The sequence below is a fragment of the Verticillium alfalfae genome, genomic scaffold (genome assembly GCF_000150825.1).
Source record: "Verticillium alfalfae VaMs.102 supercont1.11 genomic scaffold, whole genome shotgun sequence".
Lineage (NCBI taxonomy): Eukaryota > Fungi > Ascomycota > Sordariomycetes > Glomerellales > Plectosphaerellaceae > Verticillium > Verticillium alfalfae.
This window is the reverse complement of record NW_003315028.1, coordinates 6607-24285: the sequence shown is the minus strand read 5'-3', so window position 1 is coordinate 24285 and position 17679 is coordinate 6607. Positions and strand designations below refer to the sequence as shown.

At 54.4% G+C, this 17679-nt stretch overlaps 4 protein-coding genes across 4 annotated transcripts in view; 1 reads left to right on the top strand and 3 right to left on the bottom strand.

Annotated features, from left to right (window-relative positions):
* VDBG_07840 (capL) overlaps positions 1-989 on the top strand; it is a gene marked incomplete at both ends in the record, with an annotated part of 1464 nt that extends 475 nt beyond the window's left edge. Inside the window, 2 exons of the mRNA XM_003001535.1 lie at positions 89-121; positions 210-989. Of these exons, the coding sequence (XP_003001581.1) occupies positions 89-121; positions 210-989 (813 nt within the window). The remainder of the gene's footprint in view (positions 1-88; positions 122-209) is intronic.
* A 3958-nt stretch (positions 990-4947) lies between these two features.
* Positions 4948-6218, bottom strand: VDBG_07839 (pectate lyase B; the record flags this gene model as incomplete). The annotated part of the gene is made up of 6 exons (XM_003001534.1): positions 4948-5110; positions 5163-5288; positions 5346-5488; positions 5546-5790; positions 5840-6009; positions 6088-6218. The coding sequence occupies 6 exons, from the start codon at positions 6216-6218 to the stop codon at positions 4948-4950; spliced, it is 978 nt and encodes a 325-aa protein (XP_003001580.1).
* Positions 6219-8559: 2341 nt separating this feature from the next.
* Positions 8560-14562, bottom strand: VDBG_07838 (conserved hypothetical protein; the record flags this gene model as incomplete). Its single annotated transcript, XM_003001533.1, has 3 exons — positions 8560-8622; positions 8684-14024; positions 14096-14562. The coding sequence occupies 3 exons, from the start codon at positions 14560-14562 to the stop codon at positions 8560-8562; spliced, it is 5871 nt and encodes a 1956-aa protein (XP_003001579.1).
* A 1132-nt stretch (positions 14563-15694) lies between these two features.
* On the bottom strand, positions 15695-17423 carry VDBG_07837 (magnesium transporter ALR1; the record flags this gene model as incomplete). Its single annotated transcript, XM_003001532.1, has 2 exons — positions 15695-16280; positions 16333-17423. The coding sequence occupies 2 exons, from the start codon at positions 17421-17423 to the stop codon at positions 15695-15697; spliced, it is 1677 nt and encodes a 558-aa protein (XP_003001578.1).
* Positions 17424-17679: the final 256 nt, after the last annotated feature.

Sequence of the window (17679 nt, the reverse complement as noted above, 5' to 3'; positions counted from 1 at the left end):
CAAGCACGCTCGTCCCGGGGCCACAATTGTCATTGAGAGCTCCATCGCCATTGGAATGACACGAGAGCTTCTTGGTCCCCTGGCCAAGGCCCGTGGATGCTTTGCGGGCATGTCGCCCGAAGTAAGTCCAGATTCCCCGTGCCCACTCTTGCCACACCACCATCAAGGGGGACCCTTGACCGACCCGAGCTAACGACCCGTGCTCTCAGCGTGTTGATCCAGGCCGCACGGAACCCCCCGCATACCTCATCCCAAAGGTCATCTCGGGCCTGGACGATATCTGCCCCGGATCGCTTGCAGCGATCACCCGCATCTACGCGCCAGTCTTCAACACCCTGGTCCCAGTCTCCCGTCCGGAGGTCGCCGAGTTGACCAAGCTCTACGAGAACTGCCAGCGCATGATCAACATTGCTTACGTCAACGAGATGGCAGACGCATGCGTCGGTCTCGACATCGACCCCTACGAGGTCTGCAACGCTGCGAGCACCAAGCCCTTTGGCTACATGGACTACAGACCAGGCCTGGGCGTTGGCGGCCATTGCATCCCTGTCAACCCCTGGTACCTCCTTTCCGGGTGCGAGATGCCCCTGCTGAGGAACGCCGCCCAGAGGATGAACAAGAGGCCTCGGGCGATTGCAAAGACATACACCGAGAACATTGGCAAGTTCGCGGGAAAGAACAGCGGCAAACCCCGCGTCCTCGTAGTGGGCATGGGATTCAAACCCGGCCAGAGCGTTCTGAGCTACAGTCCTGGTCTAGAACTCGCAAGGGGGCTAGTCGAGGACAGTGATGAGCTCGATGTTATGTTTGCTGACCCACTCGTCTCACAGAGTGCGCTTCCTCAGATTCAGAAGCTTGATGATAGATCATGGAACGTTGAGGCTTTGAACGAGTTTGATCTTGTCATTGTTGTCATGAGGCAGCACGGGATCGACTTTGACATATTGAGTCAAGCGAAAGATGTCCGCGTTAAATGGTGGTGCTCTTGAGTGTATTATAGAAGGACCGAGGAGGATTGGAGTTTGCTTTTGCTCGCAGATTTGAGGGATCAAAACAAAGGAGGCGTTCTCTGGTATTTCCCTAATTCTTCACTGAATTTCAAGCATTTGGAAAACAAAGATGAGTCCTGTGATACTTTGGAATGCTGTGCCAAAAGTGACTCCTGTTCACACACCTGGACTGTCGCGAGTCGCGGCTATTTCTCCATACCATACAACACGCCATTCACCATAGGTGAGGTTGAGTGACCGTTCAATGGGCGCGGTTCGGCTCCGAAATATCAAGAATTCCAGCGCTTGAGCGGCGCCAACTGAGACATACAGCGTCATCGGGCTGGGCGGTGTCAGAAGATGGGAGTCCGGGCGCCAATATAGTAGGTGCCGATCTCCTCTCCCTTGCCGATGGCAACAGTCACTTGCCATTTAGATCACTCTTCAACCATCGAAAAAACGCGTTCCTTTACGATCATTGGTGGGTGCTGGGGCGTCGTCCCATGTCTCTCAATCCCCCGACGTTCCTGGCGAACTAGGCTTTGCTGTCTCTGGTTAGGGCGACGGACCTCACTCCGTGGCCGCACGTTTTCTGCGCCTACCAACGCCACAGGGGGGCAGCACGCGGATGACAGCGCCTCTCCCGAGCTTAAGACGAGTGCGTGGTTCCGCGGCTCTCGCTGTCTTGCGTCAATGGCGTGACTGGGCAGAAACGTGCCTGTCCCCATCTCTGGGTCCAGTCACAACAACGCCAGAGACATGTAAATACATGACGCCGCCTGCACTGATAAAATGATTCCAAGTCCTTTGGGAGGCCCAAGCCGCACTACCGGATTTCTTCATGCCAGTTCACGTATTTCCCCAGTGATAGTGGAGCAAACCTTGACTTGATAACAGCGAATCTGCCCGTTTAGGCGAGACTTAAGCGAGCGAGATACCCGGCATAATCCTGCACGAGTCGTGTTACCCACCGATCCAAGCGCGAAGTAACTCTGATCACGACTCTTTTTCTCCGGAAACGTACCCCTGCAGCTCGTTTCCCGTCCACTCCCAGAGCCCCTCGCTGTAAGCTCATAGTCTTGACCAGCAGGCTGCGCCGGTCCAGTGACGTCCAGTGACTCGAAGAACTCTCCACTCCTTAGCCTCTTTGCTGTGACCGATGCCAAAAGCTGGCTTCTCACCCCTTGCACTGGTGTGGTGTTGGCATCACTAGTTTGGCGACGTTCCCTATCCGGCGAACCAACGCGAAGAACCCTCCGTCAGATTCGTGAAAGCAACGTCTGGTTGGATGGCTACTGCCATGAGAACGGGGCAGTTCTCAGCTAGACGGCGTTTGGAAGGAATTATGGCGAGCTTGCTCTTGCCGCTGTAGCCTAGAACGCTGGAACTCTCGCCTGTAGCCTTCAAGGAGGCAATGCCAATATTTGAGTTGCGAGCCTGTCGATGAGCATCGGAAACGAGTGGGATGGCGCGATGAGGGTAGCTAGGCCTGGGCCTGGGCCGTTCTTTTCGCGATCGCGGTTAGGAGAGTGGTGAATAACGCGGGATAAATATGATTTCTTCCCAAGCTACAGCCCGTAGCCTGCTTTTATCAGACTCTGCGGCGTCGCCGTGATGCCGGCAATGCGCATGAGGTTGTCAAAAGCGATCCGAACCTGAAGAGAAGATCTCGACAGCATCGACAACTAGCTCGAGACAGTAGATAGATCGGTTGCAAAACCTCAACATCGCCGTCAGCCTGGCTAGCCTCACCCAAATCGCGTGCTGTAAGTCAGACCGCTGCTGGGCCATGATTTGAGTGACCGAGACCTAATTCTAATTTCTTGCCCAGAACATTGTTCACCTCCGAGAATAGAAAGGCTTATTCTCTAAGCGAGTTTTCTTGTCTCTGGAGGGAGTAAAGAGGCATAATTGCCGCTCAGTAAGTTGCCGAGGCCCCGAGGCGCAGCTGTGACTATTTTCGGCGAGCTTGATTATGCGAGGCCGGGTGGCAAAAGACCTCAGGAATTCTGGTAATAGCAAGTTTTGATTTGTTCGTCGTATGCTGTAACTCATTATCATGAAAATGAGACCATCGCATCAAACGGTTGAAGGTTGTGCCCCAAGTATGGATTTAGCACTCAATGCAACTTCACCACGGTTCCGGGGTGTCGATTGTCTCCAGAATGCAGCTGTAGAACACTGATGTCGAAGCATACATTGCACACAAGCCCTCATTATACTTTGCAGAAGAATACCGCCGAATGATCCCTCGACCACCCATCGCAAATATGCCGGCTTCATCGGCCCTCCTCCTCGGCGCCATATGGAAGACGTGATAGTTAAATGTCGCCGGTCATTTTTGGTAAAGCGATATAAACGCCACCAAGCGACCGTCTCTGGATTGTCATGCGCGACAAATATTCAGCGGCTTCTCTACCCCCGTCGTGGCTCCAAGCTGGAACGTATGTTATAATTTTGATCAAATATCGTCTGGCGAACTCACCGTAAATGGAGGTCCGGGTACCCAAATGCAAGCAACGCCGCGTGAAGTGCGACGAGCGTCTCCCACGTTGCAGCAATTGCGTGTTTAACGGGCGGCAATGCTCATACCTCGCACTCTTGGCGGTCTTACCCTGCTGGTCTCGTTCTGAGGAGCCCCAGCCGATACTGAACCCCTGCCATCCCACAATCAGCCCATCCACCGCATGAGGGGATTGAAAGTGCCGCGTCTTGTTGTCTTGTCACGGATGTCGGTGGGTACAACTCGTGGACGCCTGAGACATCATCTCTCCCTTCGCCAGGGGATATTCAGCCCTCTCGTTAGCTTTGCTCCCGAAGTATCCGGCAAAAGGCCCCTTGCAGTCTGATTGTCCACCCTAGAAGCGACTTCCTTTATCGCTTGCGCCATTCTGAGCTGTTCAAATATTTCAAATGCCATGCATGACAGTTCTGCCGCGATGACCACCTAATTGTCGATAAGATTTCAGAACTCAGCCTCACAGAGGCCCGACAGTCTCACAGTGGCCCGACAGTCTCAATCCCATTGGACGAGATACTCACCATTTTGGTGGCACAAAGGTGAACGACCGTGACAGGTAACCTTTGCGGCGAATACGGAAGCGAAACGATGGTGCTCCAATGTTTTGCTCTCGCTGGCCTCAAGAGAGCGCACAACGAGACTGCGGATCCAAGCTGCCTCGCCATGTTCATCTTTTGCAATCTTGGCGGCCAACAGGCCCTTGCCGCCGCTCTCACTCACTGCTGACGGGGAGCTGTCACTGGCCAGTGCTGGACACCTCTCCCTATTACATCCGTTGACAGAAAGATATCCATACAGTCGTCCGTACAATTCATATTTCCACATTCTATCTCATATGGCTGTCGAGGAGGAAGACATGGTAAACATTCTGCAGGGTAGTCAAGCCGGCGAAGAGTCCAAGTCAATCGCTAGCTGCTCCTCGCCAAAGTGGCCACAGAGCCAGACCTGAGAATGTATCCCGTTGTGACGATGATTTTTTAAAAGATGCCCGAACGGCAACGGCATGTGAGCATGGTAAGAAACCGCCCTGGATATTCAAGACGAACATTTGAGCCGGTCGGTTTTTGAACAATTTCGCCCAAGCTATGCAGCAACTGCCACCGGAGGTCTTGTAACTGGCTCATCCGCTGGACCTTTTGCCACTTCCGATCATGTTGGGCTATTTTAGACGTTGGATACTTCTCAAGTGAGAGCATGACATCGCATTAGGGGAACTTCTGGGCATCTTAGACTGAAGCGGCCGAGGAGGATAATACGTGCGACGAGCTTGGCTGATTTAAGTGCATTTCACTTCACTGTATCGACTTCAAAGGCAAATCTTTCATTGGCATTCTATGCCTTGATAGCTAAGGACCGTTCAAAAAGCCCCGAATCCGGTCATACCTCTGAAATGCTCATGTCTCATGAAATCATCTGCCTAATTGTACCATATCACGCTCAAAAGGTCAGCGTCTGGCCAGCCACGCCGACAACGGCAGCTTTGACATTGGCAGATCCCACGAGCTTGTACGAGTAGGGCGGGCTGCTTGCCGTCAAGGTGCCGACCTGCGCCTGGTTCTGGCTCTTGCCGGTGAGAACGACATCCTGGGCAACAACGTATCTATTTGTACTGTCAGCAACTTGCTGTCAATGAATCGAATTGGAAGACTGACCCAATTTCTTTGCTTGATTCGGAGAAGATGGCCTTGGTGCCAACATTCTCGAAATAGCTGCTCTGGATGAGAGCCTGGGCGCCCATGCGGGAGTTCAGGCCCGTGTCCATGGTGTCGAAGTAAGTGCTGTCGGCCTGGTTAGCCTCTATGAAGAACGAGAGCCGTATTTGGCCTTCTACATACTTGTAAATGTGGGCAACGCCAAATCGGAGGAGGGGACCACGGCTGCGAATGTTGTACCAGTGGTTGTTGGCATATGTTACGTGCAGGGTTCCCTTGTCCTCTGCGGCATTGTTATCGGAGTGGCCAACGAGCGACCCCTTGGACTTGAAGGTGTGTTAGCAAGCCACAGTCGATAATATGGAGACGTCAAGATAACTCACGTGGTCGTGGAAGTATGTGTTCGAGATCGTGACCCAGTCAGCAGCGTGGGACAGATCTGTGAGACCGTCGTAAAAGTCTTTGTCGCCGGAGCGTGTCGCCGAAAGGTCGCAGTGGTCGACCCAGACATTCTTGGACAGTTGAATGGTGATTGCGTCACCGTAGGTGTTCTCAACCTTGCTAATAGCCATGTTGCGAATGATGACGTTCTTCCTTCCCAGGATGGTCAGGCCGATGCCCTCGAGAGCTGCTGCGGTCAGTCACTGCGGCCTTGTTTGGACTTGGAGAGCACTTACAGCTGCCACGGGCGCCGATGATGGTCTTGTCAGAACCAACCTGCACCTTGGCGGCGCCGGTAATCTTGCCGGAGACGATGATAATGGCGGGCCCCTCGGCGACGGCGGCTGCTGTCAGAGCAGCCAGTGTAGTGACGGTCGTTGTTGTACCGCCCGCACCACCCTTGGTGCTGCAATATGTTAGTGTTATCAGGGCAGGCAAATCATCAACACCATAGCAGCTATGGACTAAGGAGCGTCGCACGTACCCGCCATTCTGTGTGCAGTAGCCAATGTTGCAGGCATCCTGGACCGACGCCCTCTTTGAGAGGACCTGCGCCGGCGACGCCGATACCAGAGATGCCAACAAGGCGAACGAAGCAAGACCGGTGAATTTCATGATGAGAGCGAGAAGCGATCCAAAGGCGTAATAAGTACGGTTGAAGGCTCAAGTAGCTTGTGTTTCAACCTTCATCTGTTCCTGCTTCCCGGCACTGACCCTCCTTTTGTACCTCTTCAGTCTCTTGGTCTCTAAATCCGATACACTGCGGGCAGCCATCCTAAGGTGGGCTACACAAGGAAGTAATCCCCCCAATAGGATAATGGCGTGCCATGTAGAGTGATCGTTCTGGTAGGGGAGGTCCTTAATAATTGGCATGAAACGATCCACCAAGCCCATGATAGGCCATGATCGACAGCAAGAATGATGGGACGACAGCACCCCACGGGGTCAAGTTCACTGCTCCCTGAGATGACAGATACCTTTCCATCGTGTCAGCGAATACCTGGGCGGAGAATCATTCTGTTGGTGGATGATTGTCTGGGGTACGTGCTTAAAGATCTTCCCGGCGCATGCTGCGAGTCGGGATGTGATTTGCCAAGTGATCCGGGGTCATACATGTCAGCCCGCTTGGGGTAACGGAGCCTGCAGTGCCGTACCAGTGCCGTCAGGGACGGGGAACGATCGGGAGATCTTGTTTCGACGATCAGTGTAGGTTCATGTTCTTAAGCTTGCAAGCATGCTTAAAACCTCTCCATGCCGTGACTCGAAGTAGGCCTGCAGTCACATTTGATTTCGGCACTCGGCAAGTAGAGCTCGTCATCGCGAGTCGACCTTGCCATGTTGGTCTCCTCCACTAGAGAGGGACTTGCTTGTCGACCATGAACAAGAAATGGATTCGGAAAATCGCATGAAACTGCTGTTCAGGTTTACCGCCGAGTCCCGAAACCCCAGGTTCCAACCAAGTCAAACGCCATAAGCTTTCCGAGCTTTATGCACGATACTCGACATATACCACAGCATTATTTCCAATTGAGGTCTATCAAGCCTGGGCAGCGGCATGCAACCTGGCAACAGATGCGGGGAACCGTTGGCGACCTGGATTCGTCGGCGAGTACTCTCAAACTGCAAGGGGGAGACGCGGTCCAGCTGCGCGTACATAAGCAAACAGACGAGCAAAAGCAAAGCTTCCTCCGCATGATCTCAGGGCCAGATCACGGGGGTGCAATCCTCCTGCTAGGGCTGAGTCCACCAACTAAGGCCAACCAGAGCTGACATGCACGATGCCCATCGGGCGAGCGAAGCAACCCTGGTCCGGCGCGCAATGGTTCCTAATGCGGAAGGCGTTTGGGTCGACCATTGGCTGCGCCGCCCAGCATTGTCGTCACAATTGGAACAACTTTGCGATATACGTATGAGAAGGATTGTGTTTCAATCGACACGACGTGATCGAGGGGATCGTGATGTCAACAGATGCCCTGCGACGGGGCGACGTATATGTAGTGCAAGGCTGCCAGGGGTGAAATACCGGTGTTTCTGTTTTTGTTTCTCATAAACCGATAACTTGAACCACCGACCAAGACGAAGACGGAATCAAGCATATAGTCGATGACCAGCAAATACGCAATGCCTCATCCAATCTACCGAAGAATCTTTTCAATCCTTGCCCTCCTCCTCCTGAATTTCTCCCTTTCCGCAGCCTCCAAAATCAACACGCAACTCGTACACCGAGACGAGGAACCCGGCCCCCTCTCCCGCCTCGACAAAGGCGAACGCATCGCCGTCGGCGTCGGCATCGCAATCGGCGTGGTCCTCATCGTCATAGCTTCGATATGGTGCTGTTGTTGGCCATGCCGACCTGCGCCGCGTCCACGGAGCCCCGACCGTTTCCATCGTCACGAAGTAGCAGCGGGGGGCCAGCTAGCGGACCCCGAGCAGGCCGAAGTCGACGGTGAATGGGTCGTTCAGCGACAAGGGGATGGCAGGAGGGCTGAGTTGGCCGACAATTCGGATGAGATCAACAGAGTGCACGATGGGCGGGAGGCGCCGCCGCCATACGAGAGCGATGTCGCGGCAAAGGATGCTGGTCGGAAATAGGCCCATGGACCAGCTCAAAGTTCGTCGAGTCGGCGGCTGGGTTGGCGGTGAGAGGATGGGAGGGGAAAGGAAAGCAAATACATAAAAGACAGATCAAGACATCCCTGAAAGTCATCGTCAGCCCAACGCCACTAAGGTAGACATCACTCGCAGCACTTGGTGGGAAAAGGCTCAAGGTCTATTAACGGTTACACAATTCAGCTGCCACGGTATCATGCCTAATAACAATCCTGCAATGCAATAACTGTACGAACCATGTCCCTGTCTACAGAAGGACTCCATTGCATGCTTCCCATTTCTACATGCCTCGATCATGCCCTGTCGGGTCAGAATACCTCTCCAATTTGATACGCTCGCGCATTTCTTATGCGAAGTAACTCTTCCAAAGAACCCCCTCCAGGGCATCTAGTTGCTCTTCCGTAAAGTACTAGGGAACGTATTGTTAGTCAGGCGCTCACGGCCGAGGCGGTTCAAAGTGTGTGGCTCACCTTCTTGTCTACACTCCAGCTATCCTGCCTCGTCTTCTTGAAGTCCGAGAGGATCGACTTGGTGGCCTTGCCCACGACGCCAGGGTCGCTAGCTGCTCCATTCGCAAGCGTGGCCAGCACCTCTGGCATCCACGTGGGCGGTGGTGTAGCGTACGGGAATGCTTCAACCAGGGCACCGAGACCAAGCACAGCGGCATGGCGACGAGTGACCTGCTTGTGCGAGTCGATCGGGGTCTCGGTGCCAGGTAACTTCTTCTTCGGCATTGGGTTTGTCCGGAGCTGGGACTCGAAGCGGCTCTTCAACAGCTTGATGGTTGGACCACGAATGCGCTGGGGCGAGCAGCGGACCAAGCCAGCCAGCGTGTTTGACGCGCAGGTCCTCACTTCCAATTGCTGGTCCGCCAACATGTCGCTAACGGCATCAAATAGCCTTCCTCTCTGATCCTTGTTGGTAAGGAACAAGCGTCGGAAGTAGATGACCTGCATGTTGACGAGAGCACGCAGGCGTTGATGCCAGCTGGGCGACGTCCTGCCAATGCGAATCAATGCATCGATGAAGCTATCGTCCTCCCCAGCACGGAAGGGGATGTTTGGCAGGTGACGATACACATGATACGCAAGCTTCATAAGCTCGGGATCTTCCTTTACGTCCATCATGTGCAGCAGCTGTTCCATGAAGGGCTGCGGGAAGAACTGAACCAGTTGGGTGCAGTCCTGTTGCGACAGCGCGGAGTCGAGCCACGTGAGTACTGTCTTTGAACCAGCGGTGTAGGAGGATGGGGTGTTTTGGCCCGGCGTTCGCTCGTGTCGCCACTTCTCGATGCGCTCGAAGACTTCCAGGATCGTAGCTGTAAAGTCCTCAGTGGGCTGGTACGGACGAATGCCGATCGAGGACGCTTCCTTGTTGGCCGCTAGGAGTTTCTCAACGGTCTCGTACGATTCATGGTACCGTGTGCGATATATGCTTGCGATAACGCGGCCCATGGCTTCCCGCACAGTTTTGTAAGGGTGATCGAGGTGAGCGAGAAAGTTTTCGAGAATCGGCTTCTCATGGCGGAAGTGCCAGCCAAGATCGGAAACAGCTGACTCAAGCAGCTGAATCTTGGACGCCTCTTTGAACGCCGCGTTGGATGTCATGTCGAGACGGAAGGAGACGAGATGCTCGATGATCTCCTGAGATCTTCTAGGGTCCTTTGAGCCCATGATAAGATGCAGGCAGGTCAGCCAGTACATGAGATTCTCAGGCGTCAGATCTTCGCCGATTATCTTCAGCAGCATCGGCGCTGCAAAGGCCCAGACCTTCTGGCGGAAATCAGGCGGGTCATCGGAGGACCCTGTCAACAGAGCACCCAGGATTTCAGCGGTGGCGCGATGCTGGTGCTTATCACTACCGTCACCATAAGTCTCCTTGGTGAGCTCTTCGACGTCTGCGAGCGTAACGGCGGTGCCTCCATAGTGCATCAAATCGAACACGTGCATGAGCATGAAGACGTTTGTCATTCGGAAGCGGTCTGCGCTTGTGTCCCGAGGCTCTTGTTTGAGGTACTCAAAACACGTCCTCATCCATTCTTTGTTGACGATTGCACCAATCTGCTGCCGCACAGCAGTCTCGACATCGTCGTAAGCCGTGAAAGGCATGGGCTTGGCTCGGTACGCAACAAATTTCTTGCCCCAAACCAGCCATCCTGGATGATCTGTGTTCACCATGTACTCTGGCGTCTCAGGCTTCGAGAACGAAGACAGAAACCTCTCCGTGAACTCGGCGTCTCCTTGCGGAACCGGTACGATAACCTTGTTACGGTCCTTTTCTTTCTCCAGCAGGTAGTTCTCGTACTTGTGGTCGTATGCAGCGCGCATGTCGATGGCTTCGAACAGAGTTGTGAGTGCCGAGATGTAGTGCATCCTGAGGCCCGGGTGCGTATCGTTTGCCCCCTTGGCGATGAGGTCGATGAGTTCGGCAGGTGCTAGTGTGTTAAACCGCAGGGAAAGGTTAATGGCGAAGATGACACATCGGCCGGCAATCTTCCAGTGCGCCCCCTTTGACCATTCTGTGAGCTCCAGGCCAAGAGCAGCCTTCTTCTTCTCGACGCGAGCCCGGCGGCTGACGATAAAGTTGTGGCGAGAATCAATTGCTGTTGCGCAATCAGACGGAGGTTTGATGTGGTCGACAAGCTCGCTGTTCACAATGATCATGCGCTCGAAGGGCTTGCCAAAGTCAAACATTTGGTAAACAGCCCCGGCCACCAGGTTCTGAATGCTCGGCTTGTCGATATTGCCGGCTTTCATGTACAGGCGCAATGCGTCAGGAGCGAAGCGCCAATCCTTCACAAGTGTTTTCAGTAAGCTCGTGAAGAAGAGAGTATATAGAGCGCCCTTGATACGGTCGTGGTCCACAGCTTCGATGGATGTGCGAAGCTTCTCCATGATGATTGGAATGACCATGGGGCGACCGCCAATCAGGGCCTTGAGGGAAGACTCGAGCGAGCTCTGCGCCACTCGTCGAACGTCGGCATACAGCGACGTGCAAGACTCGGCCAGATCCAGCAGCAGACGCTTGTCCAATTCACTCTTTTGCCTTGCCGAGGCGTTGTGTTTCACTCGCAGGAGCTGGTAGGCATCGGCTCGTTTGATGAGCAGAGGTCGGGGGTAAATCTTTCGAAGTCCACTAATCTTGAAGGCCGCAATGTCCGACTTGTAGAGGCGGAGGTGCCTCTCGAGGGGGTGGGCTGAGCGCTCGATACCGACATCAGTGATCCAGGTACGGTACGCAGCATATAGAGCGGTAAAACAAGGCACGTCATCTTCCACACTTGTGTTCAGGAAGTGATGTGTTCTGGACAGAAGGCGCCCGAGATCTTCCCTCAGGTCGTGAATTTTCCGATAGGCAGGGTCGTCAGACGACAGAAGGTATCCGGCCTGGTAGCGGTACTGAGGTCGAGTCTCCTCATCTTCGGCAGCTTCCGCAAGAGGATCGTCACTGTCATCCTCCATGGGAACATCGTCTTCAATGTCCGCTCCGGTAGATGAGCCCACCGCCCCATTCGGGCCTCCGGAGGCGCGTTTGGGATCAAAGAGTGTGGCCATGCCGGAGATCACGAGTCGGATCTGAGATAGTAGTCTCGACACTTCGTCGGACCATTCCTTGTTCTTGCCTTTCCTCGGCACAGGGGAGTTATCGCTCATGAGTAAATCGAGCTTCTCCGCGGCACCTTTGGTCTGGGCATCAAAAAGTTCTACAGCAAACTCGATCTCCTGGGGAGACGGCCGGTGCCACTGGATCGATAGATCTGCGGGCTTGGTAGTCTTGCCCCAGTCGTCAACGTCAAGTCCCCGCTTGAGCACGCTGGGTTCGTATAGCGCATTATCGAGGGGGTAGGTGTGTGTAAGGTTAAGTAGCAGGTGGTGGATGTAGTTCGAAATGTGGATGGTGGGAAGTCCGCGACACTTTTCCTGCATGTATTGCGCAATTGAGTACAACTCCTGCTTGTACTTGACGACTTCGCCGCCAACATGGACAACAACCATACCTAGCATGCTCACGTGCCAGACGAGAGCACGATCACGTGGCAGATAGTCTGTGCCACTGCTCCGGTCCGAGGCAGCGTGGTTGTAGTCGATCTCGTTGCGGATGTTGGCGATGAGCATGGGAATGAACACCTTCAGTGTCTTTTCCGGGTTGACTTTGCACAGAGCATTCAAGATCCAGGCCATTGCATCTCGTGCCTGGTGAACAACATGCGTCGACACGAAAGACGAGAGCTTCTCCAGCGCAAGGTCGAACAACTCTGGCGAAAGAGAGGCGAAGAGCGGAGACAGAGCAGCAGGCAAGGCGTTGATGACGTTGTCCTCTGGTGTGGTACCACGCAGGTGGGAAGCGTCGGGCAGGTTCTCTAGCAGCGTAAAGACCTTGCCCAAAAGCGCAAGCACGAACTCGCCCATGCCGAGCGTGGACGACCTCAAGATTGCGGCTTCAACCTCATCAGAAAGCTCAGTCGCATAGTCAATTTCAATATGCTGGCCTTCCCGCTCCATGCGCTCCATCTCACCTTGCACCCACTCCTCTGCCAGCCTGGTATCATGTATCTCGCTGCCCTTCTTCACAAGGGGCACCATGGGAATGCTGTACGCTACGCTCTGGATGAAGTTTAGAGTGTGCTGCGTCTTTCCGAGATCGTTCGCGTCGATGCCCGGCAACGAGAGCGCCAGGAGGGCCGTGATGTGGCAGCGGAAGCCCTTCTGCTTTGACATTGTGTTGGCAATCATCTGCAGACTGTTGAGACTGGACGTTGTGCGGTGAACTTCCACAAGACCTTGCAAGCTGGGGTAGAACCGTTGTAGCGCTCCAGGCAGCATCAAACCAGGCTCGAGATACGAAAGTCCCTGCAAAGCGGCGTAATAATAGTGGGCTACCCGACTGCTCTTGGAAAACAGGCCCATGAAGGTCACCTCTCGAAGAGCCAGGACGAAGCGGCGTTTCAACGCAGGACTGATCTTGCGATCTGCGGGAATGTCGAGCTCTTCGCTCTGTTCGCGGTTCCACCTCGACACGAAAATGTCGGTCAAATATAGAGTGAACTGGCCCAGGAAAGTCGTCCAGGAACCCGCGTTGGAGGGGTGGTAAAAGGTATCCACAGCCTCGAGCAAACCCTCCAGACTGCTGATAATAGAACTCTCCTCCTCTAGGCACTTGGGCGATAGTGAATAGATCAGAAACCTGGCTATCAAGTATGCGGTTGGGTACTTCTTCTTATCCTTCTCCAAGTACATGCCCAGGCCAGCCTGGTAGTCGAGAGAGGTATAGGGCGAATTGGCCTGGCCCACCGGAATATCCGTCAGCCGCAGGACGGCCGTGAACAAGACATCGGATTGCTCCCTAGTGAAGATGCCGTGCGCGCCGAAGGGCACATGCTTGGTCTGAAGCATATCCCTGGCGATGCGAGACGACAGATCGATGAGGTGAACGTCGAATGTTTTAGATCGCGCGACGAGGGACCACAGGTGGAAGACGGTCGGCATGAAGTCTTGTGGCAGAGCACAAGTTTCGGACTCGGGAGCGGCCGTGGTTGGAAGGAGGGCATTGACCATGCCCATGACGATATAGGCATCAGACAGATCGGACGTGCTGAAAAAGGGCAAGAACTCCTCGAGCATTTCACGTCTGTCTTTCGGGTCGAAGTATGTTTGCGCATGCAGACACAGCTTCCAGAGCTGCTTATGCGATTTCCGTCGGCTGCTCTGATGGGCTGGAACCTCGCTCGGCAGAACGAGAGCCTTGACTTCGCGCCATAACGGCCTCCAGTCGAGAATGAGATCGTCGACGGGCTTTAGGTAGTGGAATTTCCTGCACGGGAGAGAGAGAGACTGGTCAGGAAAAATGGTTGAGGGCAGAGCGTTCTTGTTGCACAAGCATACCTAGTAAGAATCACCACCATCTTGAGGAACCGGTCGGCAGCGGTGGGGTCAAGACCTGGAGCCAGACACAGGTGGTAGTACAGCTTGGCCAGAGTGGCGCGAAGCTCTCTCGTCATCTCAAACTTGAGGTTCAGCCATCCCTGTAGCTCACGCGTCCAGTGAAGAGCGCCGGGAGAGAAGTCCTCCGCCTTGATGGCGATGTACAGCTCTTTCAGAATACCCGCCAGCGCAACGTCCCTCTCGCCCTCCTCCTCGACGGGAAACGGCAGGTGGTCGAAGTAGCTGAAAGTGCGGGGGCGATATCGCTTCGTGTCATCCTCATCCGCCTTGGCATAGGGAGGGCCTGGTGAGTTGGTGCGCGAAATGGTCTCGACGGAAGAGAAGTGACTCGTGAGGTGATGCGCATGCGAGGCAGCGGACAGGGTCATGGCCGCATTGGTAGGCAGCGGACCCGGTGCCTCATCCATGATGGCTGCGGAAATCTGCCGACCGCAGACGAGTATGAAGTTGAGAACTTAGCACGGCGCGGGAGTGTAGGGCGATGGAGAGTCGGTCGCACAAGGGAGGATGGTCGACGGTGGCAGGTAGGTGGTGGTCGAGGCGAAATTCGGCAGGGAAGCTCGGGGCTGTCGGTCGCGTGGTGAAGCAATTGGCCGGAACGGCTGCCGGATGTCTAATGCCTCGGGGGTCGAAGAAAACAAAAGAGCAATGATGGCGGTCTCGAAATGTCAGGCAGTGATTGATGGGGTGGGTGCCAATGCCCGATGTCTTTATGTGGACAGACAAGGCAAAGTGCAGCTTGGTAAGGTGATGATGCTAGCACCGCAGCCTGGTCTGGCTCGCCTAGGCTACTGCTCTCTCTCACTGGTGGTGCTGCTCCTGTTCCTCACACTACCTAGGTAGGTACTGCTGGGCTGGTGCTGGGGGTGCTCTCAGCTTGTTACCCAGGCAGGTCTAGGGACGCGGCCACAGTCTAGGCACTTCCCGGCACGTCATTCGCCCAATTGCGGTCACCCTCTTCTTCGGGACCTGGGCTCGGTGGACGGGCGGCCCACCTGACCAGCTGACTCTTGACCTAGCGCTGCTTCGTCTTAATAAGCAGCCGCTCGTCTCGATGGTTTCACAAGTACTGGGCCAAAGGGTCCTCGAGCTCCGATATCTACTAGATGCCACAGACCAAGATATTATTTGTTCACCTACTTGACTTGAAGTTTGGAGAGCTTCTCGTACAGCAAAGACATCAATGAGATTGATTTGAGGGCCCAATATGCATCCGCCTCCCGTGCATGGCTGACGTCTTCCGATCCCCTTCCAGCTCGCCGCAGGCACCATTGAGCGTCGTAATCAAGGCCTGCCATCAGCTGACTTGGTGCACTGAAAACGCTGGCTAAGGCATCCTAATTTCGTATACGACCTAAGGATCTCAGGTCGAATTCCACAAGCCGGGTGCTATCATGAAAGCATGCGGGAACCATGAGGGAGCGGCGCAGATCGTACTACGTCAAGCCAGTCGCAGCCCCCATTCCAGGACATTGATGTTGAACTCAGCGCCAGTATTGCTCAAAAGAATTTCAGTTAACCTTGGGGAATTTTTTTTTTCTAAATATACTTCAATCGCTTGGCGACCAGCAAAGACAAGAGCACAAAGAGGATAATTCCACTCGTGATGCCCAACCAAGCATTCAGATTGTCGTCCTGTCCCCATGGTACCCGGACATTCATTCCAAAGAGGAAGCAGACCAAGTTGAGAGGTACAAGAACCGATGCTATGACCGTAATACGGCTCAGAAACTCGTTCGTTCGGTTCCCCTGCGTAACATTGTCGATGGACAGTTGGGCCAGGTAATTGGATCGGCAGCGAGACAGGATCGTTTCGAACTGCACGAGACTGTTGATCATGGTCACGACGTGGTCCTGAATGTCGCCAAGATAGAGACCAATGTCCATGCGAGGAGTGACCTTGTAATTCTCGTTACACCGTTTGACAAAGGCGCGCAGGACATCCACCTTGCCGCCGAGGAGTCGCATGAGTCCTGTGAGATTGGCTCGCGAGCGGCTCATTCGTTGGAGGAACGCCTGGTGATCCTCTGGTCTCGTGATGAAGACTTCGTCTTCGATTTTGTCTGCCTCACGCTCGATTTGCGTAATGGCAGGGAGGAAAGAATCCACAATGTCGTCACTACTTCTGCATTAGCACCTCGGGAACGACATAGGGCAGAACAATCGAGCTGGCTTACATCAGGGCGTAGCAGATCCAGTCACTGCTGAGAGAGACGTGCTCAGTCAGTTGTGAGATCCTGAAACGGACTTTGGATGCGTGTGTTTCCGGTGCGAAGCTGAAGGTGATGATGCCCTCGCGGAACACCACGAGGTACATACTGAAAGGCTCGAACTCGATTCCTTCAGGTTCCTCAACGACATGGAAGGATCTGAAGGAGGCAAAGTAGTAGGACGGGAAAAGCTCAATCTTTTCGCGACTCTCCTGCGTGCTGATATCCTCGATGGTGAGCGGATGAATTCCAAAAGCGCTGGAGATGGCAACGACTTCTGTTGGCGTCGGATTGTTGAGGTGCAGCCACCAAACACCATTGGCTGTTTCCTGCGAAGCATGGAACAAGTTTCTGACGTCCTCGCCGGGAAGAAGAAGGTCCCCGAATTCTGCAGCGTGCAGCGTTGACTCCCAGGCCGAAGAGAAGAAACTGAAGCGAATAGGCTTTGGCTGCTGCTGGGCCGCCGTCATGCCATGCGCCTGCTTGGAGTCGCTCGAAAGTCGAGGAGGAAGTTCCATAAAGTCTCCGTCCGAAGTGACCATTGGGAAGTGGTTGGTTTCCATGCCGCTGGACTGGAAACTTTCGAAAGCGTGGGGGGTAGGGCGCTCACTTTGCTCCAACTCGATCAGGGCGTCCAAAACGTTAAAGTTTATGGAAAGCTCATGATTGGACTGCGCCATGCGCGCTGGTCGCGATATATCAGTGTCACTGGACCTGATCGTTGCCAGGCTGGCTAGGCTTTCCGAGTCGTCAAAGTCCACAGTACCTGGTCGGCTGCGAGAACTCCGGGAGCTACGAGCATCGTCTGAACGGAGGCTGGCACCGTATGCCACGTAACTGCCGCGTCTTGCATCGTCGCGCCTTTCAATTCCTTGTGTCTCGGAACTGATCGAAAGCCGGCCACGCTGCCGCGCACTGGCGAAGGCCTTCACAGAGCTGGGCGTGGGACATCGCCGGGATTGTCGATCTGAGCGAGAGTCTGGCGAACCGGCACGGTCTGAGCGAGGCGCTCGATGGTCATATCGACCGATCGAGGCGTGGTCTTCGTCGTCAGACATGTTGCTGTTCTGCACTGTACTTCTTTCCATGTGCGAGTGGCGGATTGAATGCCTGATGGCCGAAAAGAGTAGGTATGATGAGATTGTCGGGCATGAAGCCTCAAAAGCTTGTCGTTTGAGCTTCAATGCCTCTCAGGGCGTTCTTTTTGCTCTCCCAAGCTGGAAGCCGTCGCGTCGTGTCGCCGGCATATGAGGCGCGCGGGCGCTCAATCGCGTTGCGAGTGCCGGCATCGATGAATCGAAAATTGCGTGAATG